Source organism: Peromyscus californicus, unplaced genomic scaffold (assembly GCF_007827085.1).
Source record: "Peromyscus californicus insignis strain IS unplaced genomic scaffold, ASM782708v3 Scaffold_13__1_contigs__length_99412109, whole genome shotgun sequence".
NCBI lineage: Eukaryota > Metazoa > Chordata > Mammalia > Rodentia > Cricetidae > Peromyscus > Peromyscus californicus.
This window is the reverse complement of record NW_026294424.1, coordinates 46,230,761-46,243,892: the sequence shown is the minus strand read 5'-3', so window position 1 is coordinate 46,243,892 and position 13,132 is coordinate 46,230,761. Positions and strand designations below refer to the sequence as shown.

The 13,132-nt window shown below is 37.7% G+C and overlaps 1 protein-coding gene across 6 annotated transcripts in view; it reads left to right on the top strand.

Annotated features, from left to right (window-relative positions):
• Ppargc1a (PPARG coactivator 1 alpha) overlaps window positions 1–13,132 on the top strand; it is a 682,761-nt gene that overhangs the window by 647,396 nt on the left and 22,233 nt on the right. For all 6 annotated transcript variants that reach the window (XM_052734916.1, XM_052734912.1, XM_052734913.1 and 3 more), the window contains 2 exons: window positions 753–798; window positions 908–981. In XM_052734916.1, the coding sequence (XP_052590876.1) occupies window positions 753–798; window positions 908–981 (120 nt within the window). The remainder of the gene's footprint in view (window positions 1–752; window positions 799–907; window positions 982–13,132) is intronic.

Here is a 13,132-nt window from a genome sequence, read left to right as displayed (position 1 = left end):
TTTATTCTCTTCTTCCTGCTCAAAGCACAAGATTGACATATAGAAGTAGTTGACATATTAGAGCAAGAAGATTCCTACTCTTGCATTTCTTGTTGAGAAAAAACACCAAAGAAAGTAAGATTCTGTGGCATTCAAGGACAGAAAGGAATAGTGAGCTTTAGAAAAATGTCTGTAGCTCTTTTAACTGGTAAATGTGACGCCTCCATTTGTCTATCAGATTTGGGATGCAAACTCCATTTAAGCCATCTGGGTCAATGTCCACAATTTGTCATCATCTCTCGATGATGGTTATTGCTTGAGCCTTAGTCTCATAGAAATTTCCTATTCTTAGGGCTAGATATAAAACTATGCATTTTAGGAGTAAAATCAACTGAATATTCATAACGATCTGTCACCTTGTAGTTACTCTGCAATTTCCTAGTGTAAACAAACCGTGTACTGATTTCAAATTAAAAAACAGAAAACAATATTTCTCTTTGATGGTATGATGCAAATTTTGTGTCCTAAACGAGATGGTGCATTTGTGGGACAATTCTGTGTTTGTATGTGTTTCCTAATGGTATTGTACTAATTCAAATGTTGTTTGGAATTTGCTTTAGCATAATAGACTGTAGTCTGACTTTTAGCCAACATTCAGGCATTCCCTTAGTTTATTCTTACAGTTGCCTGGTTGTTTCCTACTTGAGTGTAGCAGAAAGTCAATCTGAAAAAGATTCAATATTTTATAATTAGTTTCTTCTTCTTTCCTTTAGCCAAACCAACAACTTTATCTCTTCCTCTGACCCCAGAGTCACCAAAGTAAGTATTAAGAAATGCAAACATTTTCAGAAAGGGAAGGGGGTTCTAATACATTTGGCTACAGCAACTCCATTTCAGTTTGTTTTTATAAATGTGCCATATCTTCCAGTGACCCCAAGGGTTCCCCATTTGAGAACAAGACTATTGAGCGAACCTTAAGTGTGGAACTCTCTGGAACTGCAGGTAAGCTTTTATTTCAGTCGGAACTTCTCTCTGTGAAATACATATTCGATGATAGACTATGTTTTCATGGAAATAGAGTACAAATGGAATTGGATAAGAAGTCATCTGCAAAGTATCTTCAGCTGTTTACTTAAAAAGAAAACATCAAACAAAGCAAAGCAAAGCAAAACAGAACAAAACCTAAAAGACCTTGAATTGAAAAGTGTTTTAAAGAGACAGGTTTATTCATTTTCAGAGCTAGTCCCACCCTTCTGAGACATGGTTTTGCTATGGATTCTCAAAGAACACCACTTCAGGTTAAGAGACCCAAACATTAGTTGATGGAGAACTGACTATTTTTTTCCAGTTTCTTTTCTTAGTAGCAATGTTTTTATTATTTTTTTTGAGAATTTTATACAATGTATTTTGAACTTAACATCTTTAATCTCCCAATCAATGAGTGTGATTGACATCTAAGTGGTTTCAGTAAAGTCCACAGTGACCTAATGTTAAATAATCTGTAAGAAGTCACCAAGATGGAAAACAGAGATAACCCTTAAATTCAAATTTATTAATTGTCAGTACTTCGTGTATAATATTTTCTCACTCTGACATATATAGCAGCATAATGCTATCATATACATATATGTGTATTAATATGTATTCATATCTATCATTAACATATATATGTATACTATTTTTTATCTTTCCAGTAATGGAGAAAAGTGAAAATTCTCAAGTCACAATGTTCATATATATATATATATATATATATATATATATATATATATATAGAGAGAGAGAGAGAGAGAGAGAGAGAGAGAGAGAGAGAGAGTCCTTGTGTCATCATTTGAGACTTCTGAACTGCTCTAGTTAGTCCTTGTGTCACATGGAGACAAAGGAGCTTTAGAACTTGAACTAACTGAAGAGTTCCTAGGCAAACTTCTGAGTTGGTTGTAAACGGCGCTTTAGGTTGTAAATGGAGGCTCTTGACATCCACCAGAGAGTAAGTCTTAGGATGTCTAAATCAGGAAGTCCTTGGCTCTGGCCATTGCTGATAAGGATAAAGGAACAGTAAGGTAGACAAGATGCTTTCAACCAGAACTGTGGTGCCTACACGCATCATGGTCATTGTCGCTAAGTTTAATTTCACACTTTGAGTTTGCTAAATTACCTTCTTATCAAAGGTCTACTGCATGATTGCATGGTTTGGTAAAGCAGCAGAGTAGTTAATTTCATGGCATATAATGTGTGCATGCAGATGACACATACACATACATGTACAAACAGGTTTATATATACATGGACATACGCATACATTCACTTGTAAGCATATGAATAACTTTGTTTTTACAATATTTACTTTTAGTTTCTAATATCATGTTTATATGTGTGTAAGTGTGGATTTGTGCACATGAGGGCAGATGCCCAAGGAACACAGAAGAGAACATTGGATCCACTTGGAGCTGGAGTTACAGGTAGTTAAAAGCTACCAGACTTGGGTGCTGAGAATGAGTCTTCTGGAAGAGCAGTCCATGCTCTGAACTGCTGAACCATTTCTCTAGCCTTTATCCTGATTTCTTAAATAAATTATACTTACGTACATTAATAGAAAGAACTTTTGTGTCCACATATTATGTATATGAGAGGCCTTCTTATTTGACCTGAAAAGACAGTTGGTGAGTTTCTTTGAAAAGCTGCTACACAATTCTTCATTTAACTTTTGTTTGAAACATATAGATATTCATTCAATTATCACACTTTTGTTAGGAGACAGTGAGCATAGCACTGAGCTTCAGTGTGCTAACCAGGAATCCATTCATCTTTTTTTGCATAAATCACAGTAATAAAATGTCATGAGACTCTCCAATTTTTACTTCATGTTTTTTGAGGGATGGTAATCTAAGTGCAATTGTCTTTTCTGGATTTTTTTGTGATATTCTCAGTGCTCTGCAATAACACACACACACACACACACACACTAATTTGACAGTATCTTTTCTAGAAATTCACATTAATTGTCTTTTAATAGAAACAAATTCTCATACTAACATTCCATTTATTTATATAAAACTTGATCATCTTACTTAATACCAGCCCCTGGGCCAATGAACATTATAAACAGGTTTGAGAAGATACACCACTGTGCACCTCAGTAAATGTCCAGCTGAAAGTGATCTGTTAATTGAGAGTGTCCAGAACTTGTGGAGTTAGTCTCTCTGTTTCTGAAAGGAGCAAGCATAGTTATGTACCACTGCCTGGCTTTCTAGTAAGGAAATATTTATTATGAATATAAATAATGTCAGCCTATTAGAAATATCACAGATATAAGTCAGTTGAAAAATTCTTCATAGTTCTAAAATGAAAATATTCATAGAGTTGTTTTCTACAGTAATATGCACGTAGCTGTAGGATCATTATGTATGTCAGTGAATGCTTATATAATCTCACAGCCTAAGTTTTCACCTGACATAAGCTGCTTTTTGTACCATCTCAAACTCTATTATCAGGATATAGCAGTATTGTATAATAATCATTTGAGCAGGCAAATAGAAATTTATTTGCTCAAATGCTTATTTTTACATGTTTAGCTTGTTTTATAATGTTACTATTTTGAAATAGCACTCTGGGAGAAACCTTTGTACATAAATTTTAAAATCTGATTTCCTCAAAATAGATTTCTAGCAGTTGTTATTGCCAAAAATAAGCATTTAAATATCTTAGGGCATTCTGATACATACATTGCTACACTGATTTGCAAAATGATATTTCTATTCATAGCCCCACTCATGCTAAGGGGACATCCATGCCTCATTACATCTAGGTCGATATTGGATGTCTTCATGCCAAGGTGTCTTCCTAGTTTCTAAATATGAACACATCACACAATTTGTGTTTATTCCATTAAAGATATTATGATATTATACAACACTTATTTTTATTTTCTTCTTTTATTTATTTTTGTATTTTATATTTTATTTAGTTTTATGTTTTTTATTTGATGGATGTTTGGCTTTCACGTATGTCTGTGCACTAAATGCATGCAGTGCCAGCAGAGGCCAGAAGAGAGCATTGGATCCCCGGGACTGGACTTCCAAGCCACCATGTGGGGTGCTAGAAATAGAGCACGAGTCTTCTGGAAGAGTAGCCAGTGTCTTTAACCTTTGAGTCATCTCTCCAAAGCTTATTTTTTTTTTTTTTTGTGCTATTTGGGAGGAATGAAAGTCCTTGCACTTACTAGGCAAGCACTGTACCACCAAGTTGCATTCCCCAGCCCAGGCACTTAGTTTTAAGTAATTTCTTTACAAGTTTGAGTTTTTAGTAGTCTACTCTATGGAAAGGTTGGTTGAGATTATTTTGTAGATGCTAGACATCCTTCACATTTTATATAGAATATTTATTTCTTTCAGGGACTTTATATTCATATTATTAATTAAATCCTTCATTCTTTGTTATCATTGAAAGAGTATTTGGTACAATGTAAACCAAATTACCAGGATTGTTTTTCCTCTCTGCTCATTGTTGGTGATATGTCAGGCCTTGGTGAGAATACAGTCAGTATGAGGCATAGAAAAAATTCCCTGTATAGTGCTGAGAACAGAGTCTGGCCGTAGGAAGTATAAAGTAATTTTTCTCAAGTTTGAGATATGGTCTAATAGCTTATTGAGAAAAGAATGTTCATTGATAAGTGGCACCAAAGGAAAACAGGTTATTAGATATAATATTTTGGACCTTTAAGAAAGATGAGCCTCAAGGATGATTTTTAGTTTGCTAAGCACAGTATCAGTAACTATATAGGGAAGCTGAACTGGAGCCAACTTGCATTATACAATAGAGGGAATTGGGGTGATGAGTCACATGGAGGAGCTGAAAGGTGTGGAGAGTGAAGTCCTGTAGTTAGTATAAAGGAGGAGATTGAGTCGAAGGAAGAATTTTATAGTAACATCCACTATTTTGGCTATAGAAGGAATTCTATGTAGTGAGAGATGCCGATCATCTCCCCTTAGTAATCTTCTGTAGAATGCATTGCTTAATAGACAACATTGGACATCAGGAATCACAAAGGAGAAAGGGAGTCATCAAAGAACCACTCTGGCACCCCATCCCTGTTTAAGGAAGTGTTTGTACAGAAGACTTAGAACTTTGAAGACTGTTAAGGGTTGGAAGTAGTATCAAAGCAGTGTTATTGCTCTAGTGAATAGCCTAGGTGATCCCTGGAATCAACTTGGTCAGTCTTCAGTTTTTAGATTATATTTACAACAACTAAATAAGAGTTCTGCTATACTCAAAGTAGCAGAATACAAGTAGAAATACAATATTTCCAGTATTTAACCACCAGTGCACTACAAAAAATGGCAACTGCATGTAATTCAACTTGAATTTAAACACCATATAAACAGCAAAGATAAAAATAAAAGTACACTATTAGGATCAAAGAGACAGTGTATTTTAGTTAAGCTATACAAAACCCACTATGTTGTTAGAAAAGTCAAGTTCAACTCAGTGACTAAGTCTCTGTGAGTGTAAAATGAGATTGAGTATGACTGCCAGCATATCATATAGGCATCCAGTCCATATTAGCTTCTGCTGAGGCCTATTCACCTTGCTTCTCAAGTTGTCAAGTCTCATCCATCTCTAACATTGCTGGTCTCTCTTTGGCAATTTCACTGGTGTTTTCTATTTTCTTTTATGGCACACACTAGCCTACTTCTATTTCTGCAAACATTGAATAAATACTGCTTTTGGTACAGGTATAGGATTTAGAAAATGGAGGTAAAAGCAACAGATCTTTCAGATTCTGTCAACAACTATTTCTACTGCCACAAACTCTGGAATTCTTGATTGGCATTTTAAACAAAATATTATTTTGACTCTCTGCCCATTCCATTATTTGGAAAAAGGTATATGTTGACAGCAGCTTGCTGGTGAACTCTGGGTTCAAAGTAGCTCCATCTGACTAGAGTGTAGATTAGATTTCTTTTCTGGATTTTAAAGATAGTAGTTGGCATCTGTTATGTTAAATAGTTTTCTTCCCCCTTGTCAAGTTCCATTGATCGGTATTGGCTGCCAGAAGCACTGTGTTGAGAGAGATTCTAAGGCCAAGTTTGTACTCAGTGGGAATGTCATGATCAATTAGTGATGTCTGCCACAGGTACAGCAGGGGGTGAATGGAATGGAAACAACATCCATACAGTTGATTGGTTGATCTTTGATCTACCTGTTTACTCTGTTTAGTTGAGACAGAGAAGGTCTATGAAGCTGCTGCATGCACCCTCCTACTGTCCTCTTTTACTTTACTCTAAAATTTTTTCAGTGAGTTTCCCCAAACATTTAAGTGGAAATGTAAAGACTCAACAGAATTCTAAGACCTCCAGAATAATGTGTGTGCCCCATCTGCAGCATCTTTGGGAGGCAGGAGGGATGAGATAGGGAGTTTGTTTTATTAGGTATTGCCAGCTGCTCTGACTTCCTTGTGATTGTCCTAAGCTAGCTTGTTGTGGCTGATAAAAAAACAAAACAAAACCTCTTCTCTTTTACAGGTGTAAAAACTAATTTGATTTCAAAATAGCTGTTGTTAGTAAAGCAAGATGAGAGAAAAGAGAATGCTCTTTTGGCAGAAGGCATTTAAATCTATTGCATATGGAGATTTTTCAGACACTACCAACACATTTTTGTGTCTGAAATGGAAATGGCAAAGCAGTGTCAGCTTAACAAGGTGATGGTTTGAAACGTAAGACACGAAGGAACTTGGTTAGGGACCAAAACGACCGGTCCCCAACTTTTTATGTGTATGCATAAATGTTTTGGTTATCACTATAAACATTGCGAAAGCAACAGAGCTGTTTTTATACAGATAAATAAATGAGCAGAACAAAATAGTCAGCTGTCTTTTCTCTCTGGGAGCAGAGTTCTGCTCATCTTTCCCTCTGTTCACATATCCTTGGCTACACTGTTTTGAATGGAATGGACATGAAGCTAATTTGATTTGTTATTATTTCATTGGTTTGAGGATTTCATAAGTGAACACACTGTATTTGTATCATTTCCACCCCCCACAACTCCTCTCCAAACCACACCTCTTAATTTCACATCCTCTTCTTCTATAATTATTGTTGTTGTCATATATTACACACACACACACATACACACACACACACACACACACACACACACACACACACACACACACACACACAAATACAGGTAGTGCTGCTCTTATTTAGGATTAACCAGTTAGGACTGAGGTCTCATCCCTGAAAAATTAAGAGGAAGAAGAAGAAGGAAAACCACTGGATCTTCTTCCCTCAGCAGCCACTGCCTGTATTTTTTTTTTTTTTTAATAAGTGGCACCTTGTGAAACTTTCTTCTGTCCATATATTGGCATGTTGCCTGGTGCAATCTATTCAGGTCTTATGCAGGCAGCCACATTGTTTAGAGTTCATGGGTTAATGCATGACATACCCAGAAGACACTATCCTGTAACAGTCAGCCTGGTCTTCTGGCTCTTAATATCTCTCTGCCCCTTCTTCCATAACGATCTCCAAATTTAGGGGTAGCCGTTCTGTTACAGATGTCCTGTTTGGGGCTGGGCACTCCGTGGTTGCTTATCATCTGCATTTTGTGATGTCATTTATTTTTAACTGAGTATTTTCTCTTGGTTAAATAACTAATCATTCAAAGTGCAGTTTAGTGAACTTGTGGTTAAAAGAAACACACATTAATGAATTAATTTCTAATTTCTTTTATTTTGAATTTTTGGATTAAGAGAAGAATTTTTGTTTTTCCAAAAGAAACATTGACAGTGTGCATGCAACTTGTCTTGTTGGTAGCTATTTGTTCTACATTTGACATGCTTTGTGAAAAATAGAAAAAGCAAAATATTTACAGTATCTAGTAGTTTATCAGGAAAAAAAAAAAAAAAAAACAGCTACAGAAAATTTGGAAGTTGGCCAGTAAAGTGGTTCAGCTGCTAAATGCACTTGTTGCTAAGCTTGACAACTGAATTTGATAGCTGGGATTCCTATGGCGGAGAGTTATCTTCATACACTTAAGCACTCAGACACACATCTGTGCACATACATACACATGTACTCATATGCACACACCCATGTGCTACCACACACATACATTAGAAATGAATAAACGTAATTTTTAAAAAGGAAAGTGCAAAGTGACTTTGGCAGGTTATTTAATCCATTCCTTTTGAGAAAGCATCCATGAAAGGGAGAGTTTGGAGGTCGGTGTAGTGTTCGGCCACTCTCGCTGGCATGTTACCCTTTAGCTTCTATTTCCAGCCTCATTCATCTCGACCTGAGATTTGTAATGCTTGCTCTTTCTTCTGTTTGCTTTTCTGGAAATGATACTATCCCATTGCCTATTTAAGCCAAGGATAACAAAGTGACTTCCAGCCTCACCTCAGGTTTGGGCTTTGGTGGTAGATAACGGCAATTCCAGGTTCTTAGCTTCAGGGCTGTGGAAAAGTACTTCAGGGACAATTAGTAGTAACCTCAACTTCGAATTCCACAAGTGAAAATTGGGATATTAGGTGCTTTTTGTAGGAAAAGTCTTGAGGCTTTTCTGCAAAGTCAGTTTCATCCTTAATGATCGGGACGATGTGCGAAGTAATTCGTGGTGTCAAGCAGGGAATTCCGTGTCAGTGTAAATGGATGCCAGCCAGAAAACCAGGGTAATGTATAGGAGGTCTTATTGTACTAAGTGTTCACACTTTAGTGGGTGGATTTTGTGGTCCACAAGTGACTCTTGGGAATGAGCGAGAGATGGAGGACATCAGAAGAACCAAGACCAACCAAGTACTTTAGCACCCTCTGCAGCAGTAGCTGCTGTCCCAGCGTGTTGGCTTTCTCTCTGCTCTCCTGACAGGATCTCCCAGGTCTGAAACTCTGGGATACATGAGAAAGACAAGACCTGCTTGTCTTTGCCCCATCTTCCTGCCTCAGTGAACTTCTAAGCTAACTTAACGCCTCAGTGTTTTCCCTTCAACTCCTAAATTGCCACAGAACCCAAGCAAAATCCTGCTGTTAAGTTAAACCAGAAGTAAATGGCAGAGTTAGCAGGACATCCTGTGTCAGGTTATAAAATGTGTGCGCATACACATACACATACACACACACACACAGGCAAGAAAAATAGTCCTGCCGAATTTAGTTGAATACTAGGGCTCAAGACGCAGGGCAGGAACTTCATCGTTTATTAGAGTCATTCAATTAAACAAACAAACTCCGAAGAGAGCTGCTCAAAGAAAATCACTCCATGGCACATAATGAAAAACAAAACAAAACAAAACTTGTCTCTGACTTTTTCCTTTAAATAAAAGGGCTGTTTAAAAAGATGACTTGTAGAGTGTGTGCCACTTCTCCCAGATCAGCAGTGCAGAAGTGCACAAGTGTGAGTGATGTAGAGGTACTTGTTTATTATAGAGCACATTTCAATGCAGTAATCATAAATATTGCTAAGGTTGTGCTCTGTTGAAATATGACCTACATACTCTTGATTGTTTGTGTTACGTGATTTGTCTGACACCCATTACATTCTGGGTAATAGCAGCCATTTGTTGCTCTGCACAGCAGGCTCTTTTGACAAAAGAAAATAGGCAGCAATAAAAAAGCTATAGTCTGAATTACATTCTGCACGGAGCTGCACTGCTGAGAGTTTCTGCAAGTGTCTTAACAATGCTCTGAACTGCCTCTTGTCAGCCTTCAGCCTGTAATGGCCATCTGTCCTCACATCAATCTGTCAAAACCTGCTAAGTTCAAGAGAGAGCACGGAATATACCTTGTACTGTCAACACCAAAATGTACACATTCCCCGGAAAAATCAACACGCAGGAAAGGAGCCAGAGGTTATGGGAGGCATTAGCACTGTTGATTTAGGCTTGTGGCATGAAATAGAGAGTCCAACCATTAGTGGAAAGATGAGCAAAGGAATTGAGCATTAAGGAATTGAGTGTCGACCTCCTTTGTACCATAGGGGAAGAAACTGTGGGCAGAGCAAGCCAGGGTAGAGAAATATAGCTGATTCAGGGGCCAAGAGGGGTAACCTGTCCCATCAGGTGTGCTTAAAAGTTTGACACAACACTAAAAGGAATAATAAAAGAAATGTTCTTTGTGCTTTCGTTTTCCTTTATTTTGCCTTAAGTCTTGACTATATTTGGAAATAGATTTTTCACTTAAGCACTGGGTGAGACAAAGTCTGTCATCCATGAGATTTCTCAGTGTTGTGCAGATATGGGGGTTTTGGTAAAGAGTCTGAAGAAGATACTGAATTGTCTAAAATCATTCCCCTACTCTCCCATGAACAAACAGTGAACCGTTTCCCATCTGATGAGCAAGTAGAATTTGTTTCAGCAGGCGATCTGAGCAGAGATTCACAGCTACAGTGCTTTCACTCACAGCACGTTTGGTTTTCCCCAGAACATTTCCACCCATTTTAAGCATATCTACCACAAAACATAAGTATTTCAAAGTTAGAAGAATTACCTCTTTATTAAAAGCAACTGCGATGTCCCTTTGGGTGGAGTCTTTGAAATACCAGCAACCCATGTAGCATCTGGCACACAGTAGGTATGCTGTAGATGTCTGTTCAGTGACAAGAGGTTCTCATATCTGTATGACATAAAAAAAACTTTTGTCTTTAACCAAAAGGAAGTATAATCAGGGAATCTCAACATCCAAGAACAAAACCATTTATTTAAACAATAATGAGCTTAGATACTGGGGCAAGGGTTTCAAATTTTGAAGAGTAAAAGAATTTCTATATTTAAAATCCCTAGATAGTCAAGGTATTTTTAGAGCTAGTCTCTCTTTTATAGTGGCCTAATTTGGCATTTCTGAAGTTAGGGGTTTCTTTTTATACATCTGGACTGTCAGTCAAAACACAGATATTTGGAGTAAAGGCCACGTGCTACACAGATGTTCAAAGACCTTGGTTCTCAGTATGTGGTCTGGGAACCATCTCATTAAAAATTTGTAACTTAGCGTCCTTAGTGACTCTTAGGCCACTGACATATGAGATCAACTATTCAGAAAGAAACTGCAAAAATGAAAATAAGCAAAATACCTGTAGACAATTAAATCTAGGCAGCATCCTACAAAGCACTCATGATCTCTGTGGAGAAAAGTGATGAGATTCTCGTTAAAAAGAAAAAAAAGACAAATTCGTAGACATGCAGTACACATGAAGTGAGCCACCCCAACATGAGTCAGAAGAACAGAAAAAACTTACCTTAAACTGAATGAGATGAAAAGATTTATGTAGATTGATTCTGTGTGTTGAATGGCATTCTCAAGGGTCACTTTTTTTTATTTATTTGACCAGTACTTGTTGACTTGTTGGCACTTACTCAGCTTACTCATCATCCATTTTTGAGTGTGTGTTGTATTGTATATGTATGGCGTAGGTACTTGTTAGTGCTGGTGTGCGTGTGTGTGTGTGTGTGTGTGTGTGTGTGTGTGTGTGTGTGTGTGTGTGTGTGTGTGTGTGAAGGTACACATTGATGCAGGCACATGAGGAAGCCAGAGGTCAGAATCAGATGGCTTTCCTTTGTCACTCTTCATCTTTTATTTATTGTTTCGGAGACAAAGTCTCTCATCAAACCTGAAGCTAGCTCATGGATTTCCAGCCAATGAGGTTCAGGGATCTGTTTATCTCTGATGCCCATCACTTAGAGTTCCAGGTACATTTTGCCACACCAGACTTTTTACATGGGTGCTGTTAATTTAAACTCGGGTTCTCATGTATAAGCAATAGGCATATTACTGGATGAACCATCTCCCCAATCCCTCATCTTCAATTTATGAGCATCTTTGACTCTAATGGGGACTATTTAAGAAATTAACATCTCTTTTTGATCATGAATACTTTAAAATGTGTTGTGTTGGTAACCAAAGATAACCTACAGTAGAAATCTCTACACAAAAACAGAGCAATGAAAGTCTAAACAGAATGAGGAAGAAAAGGAATAGGAACTTCATAGTCTAGAAACAGGCCCTGCTTTTCCTAATGGAGAGAACAAAAAGAGCATGCACCTCAATGGCACAGAAGTTTTATGCAAGAAAATGTTACCTGTTCTTCTGCTGCAGTGAAGAGTGGGCTCATGGATAAATCCAGCTCCTGTGTGACTCAGGTGTGCCCAAAGGAAGTGTCCATGTCTGTATTCATCTTTCTGAATGCCACCCCCACCTTTCTCCACGGAGATAATTAGCTCAGCATGCAAAAAGTTGCCTGCGTTGGGCCAGAATCTTTCCTTTAAGAAAAAAAAAAAAAACAAACATTAATTTCTTCCACATTTTTATCATCAAGTAGGCGAACAAGACAGCATCTTCCTGTTTATATCAAAATTGCATGTGGCGCTCTGTGACCTACTTGGTTCTTGACATATTTATATTTTTTTCCAGCAAGGTAGGAATTTTTTCCCCCTTGAAATGCACAGTTGCCTTGAGTCTCACCCCAGGCTTGTTAACAGACTTGAAACCCCCTTTTTTTCTGCTGAATAGCATTCACCCATCCTCCTAAATAGAAAATCTATTGTAAACTAAAATGTTCCCTTGTAAGCATAAAGCCATTTGAACTGCAGCCTGCCCTCCTTCAAGGTTCCTTGGACACTGGAGCTTCACAGTGATTCTTCCTGGGCAAGACAGAATGAATGGAGTTGATTCATGGTTGAGACTTAGAGGTAACAACTATGCCTCAGACTAGCCTACCCTGGCTTCAGAATTATCTATAGAAAGGCAGACAAGGCACCAACCCATAGACACTCTTGTCTTCCTCTATTTGTTCTTTATGTAATTAGCTGCTGAAGCTTGGAAGCATTTCAGTCCTTCTGTCTCATGCCCTCACTGACGATGTGCTCTAAATAAAATGGTCCCCCGGCCTGGAGATGTTTAGAGTCACTTTGCACTTAGCTTTCTGTTGCAGAACCATATTTCAGACAGAATGTATTAGTTATGCTTACAAGAATGTATTCTACCTACATTAGCCATGGTTTACTAAATTAATGAACTGTGGAGACAAAGACTCATTGCCGTCAAGTAGTGGAGGGGCTCTGGTTCCCTGCCTTCAGCTGGGCCATCCTATTTTGCTGAACCTATTTCGAAGTTGTCTGTGTATGTCATTCCTATCCTGACCAAAATTTGCACACATTCCACTTTTTGAA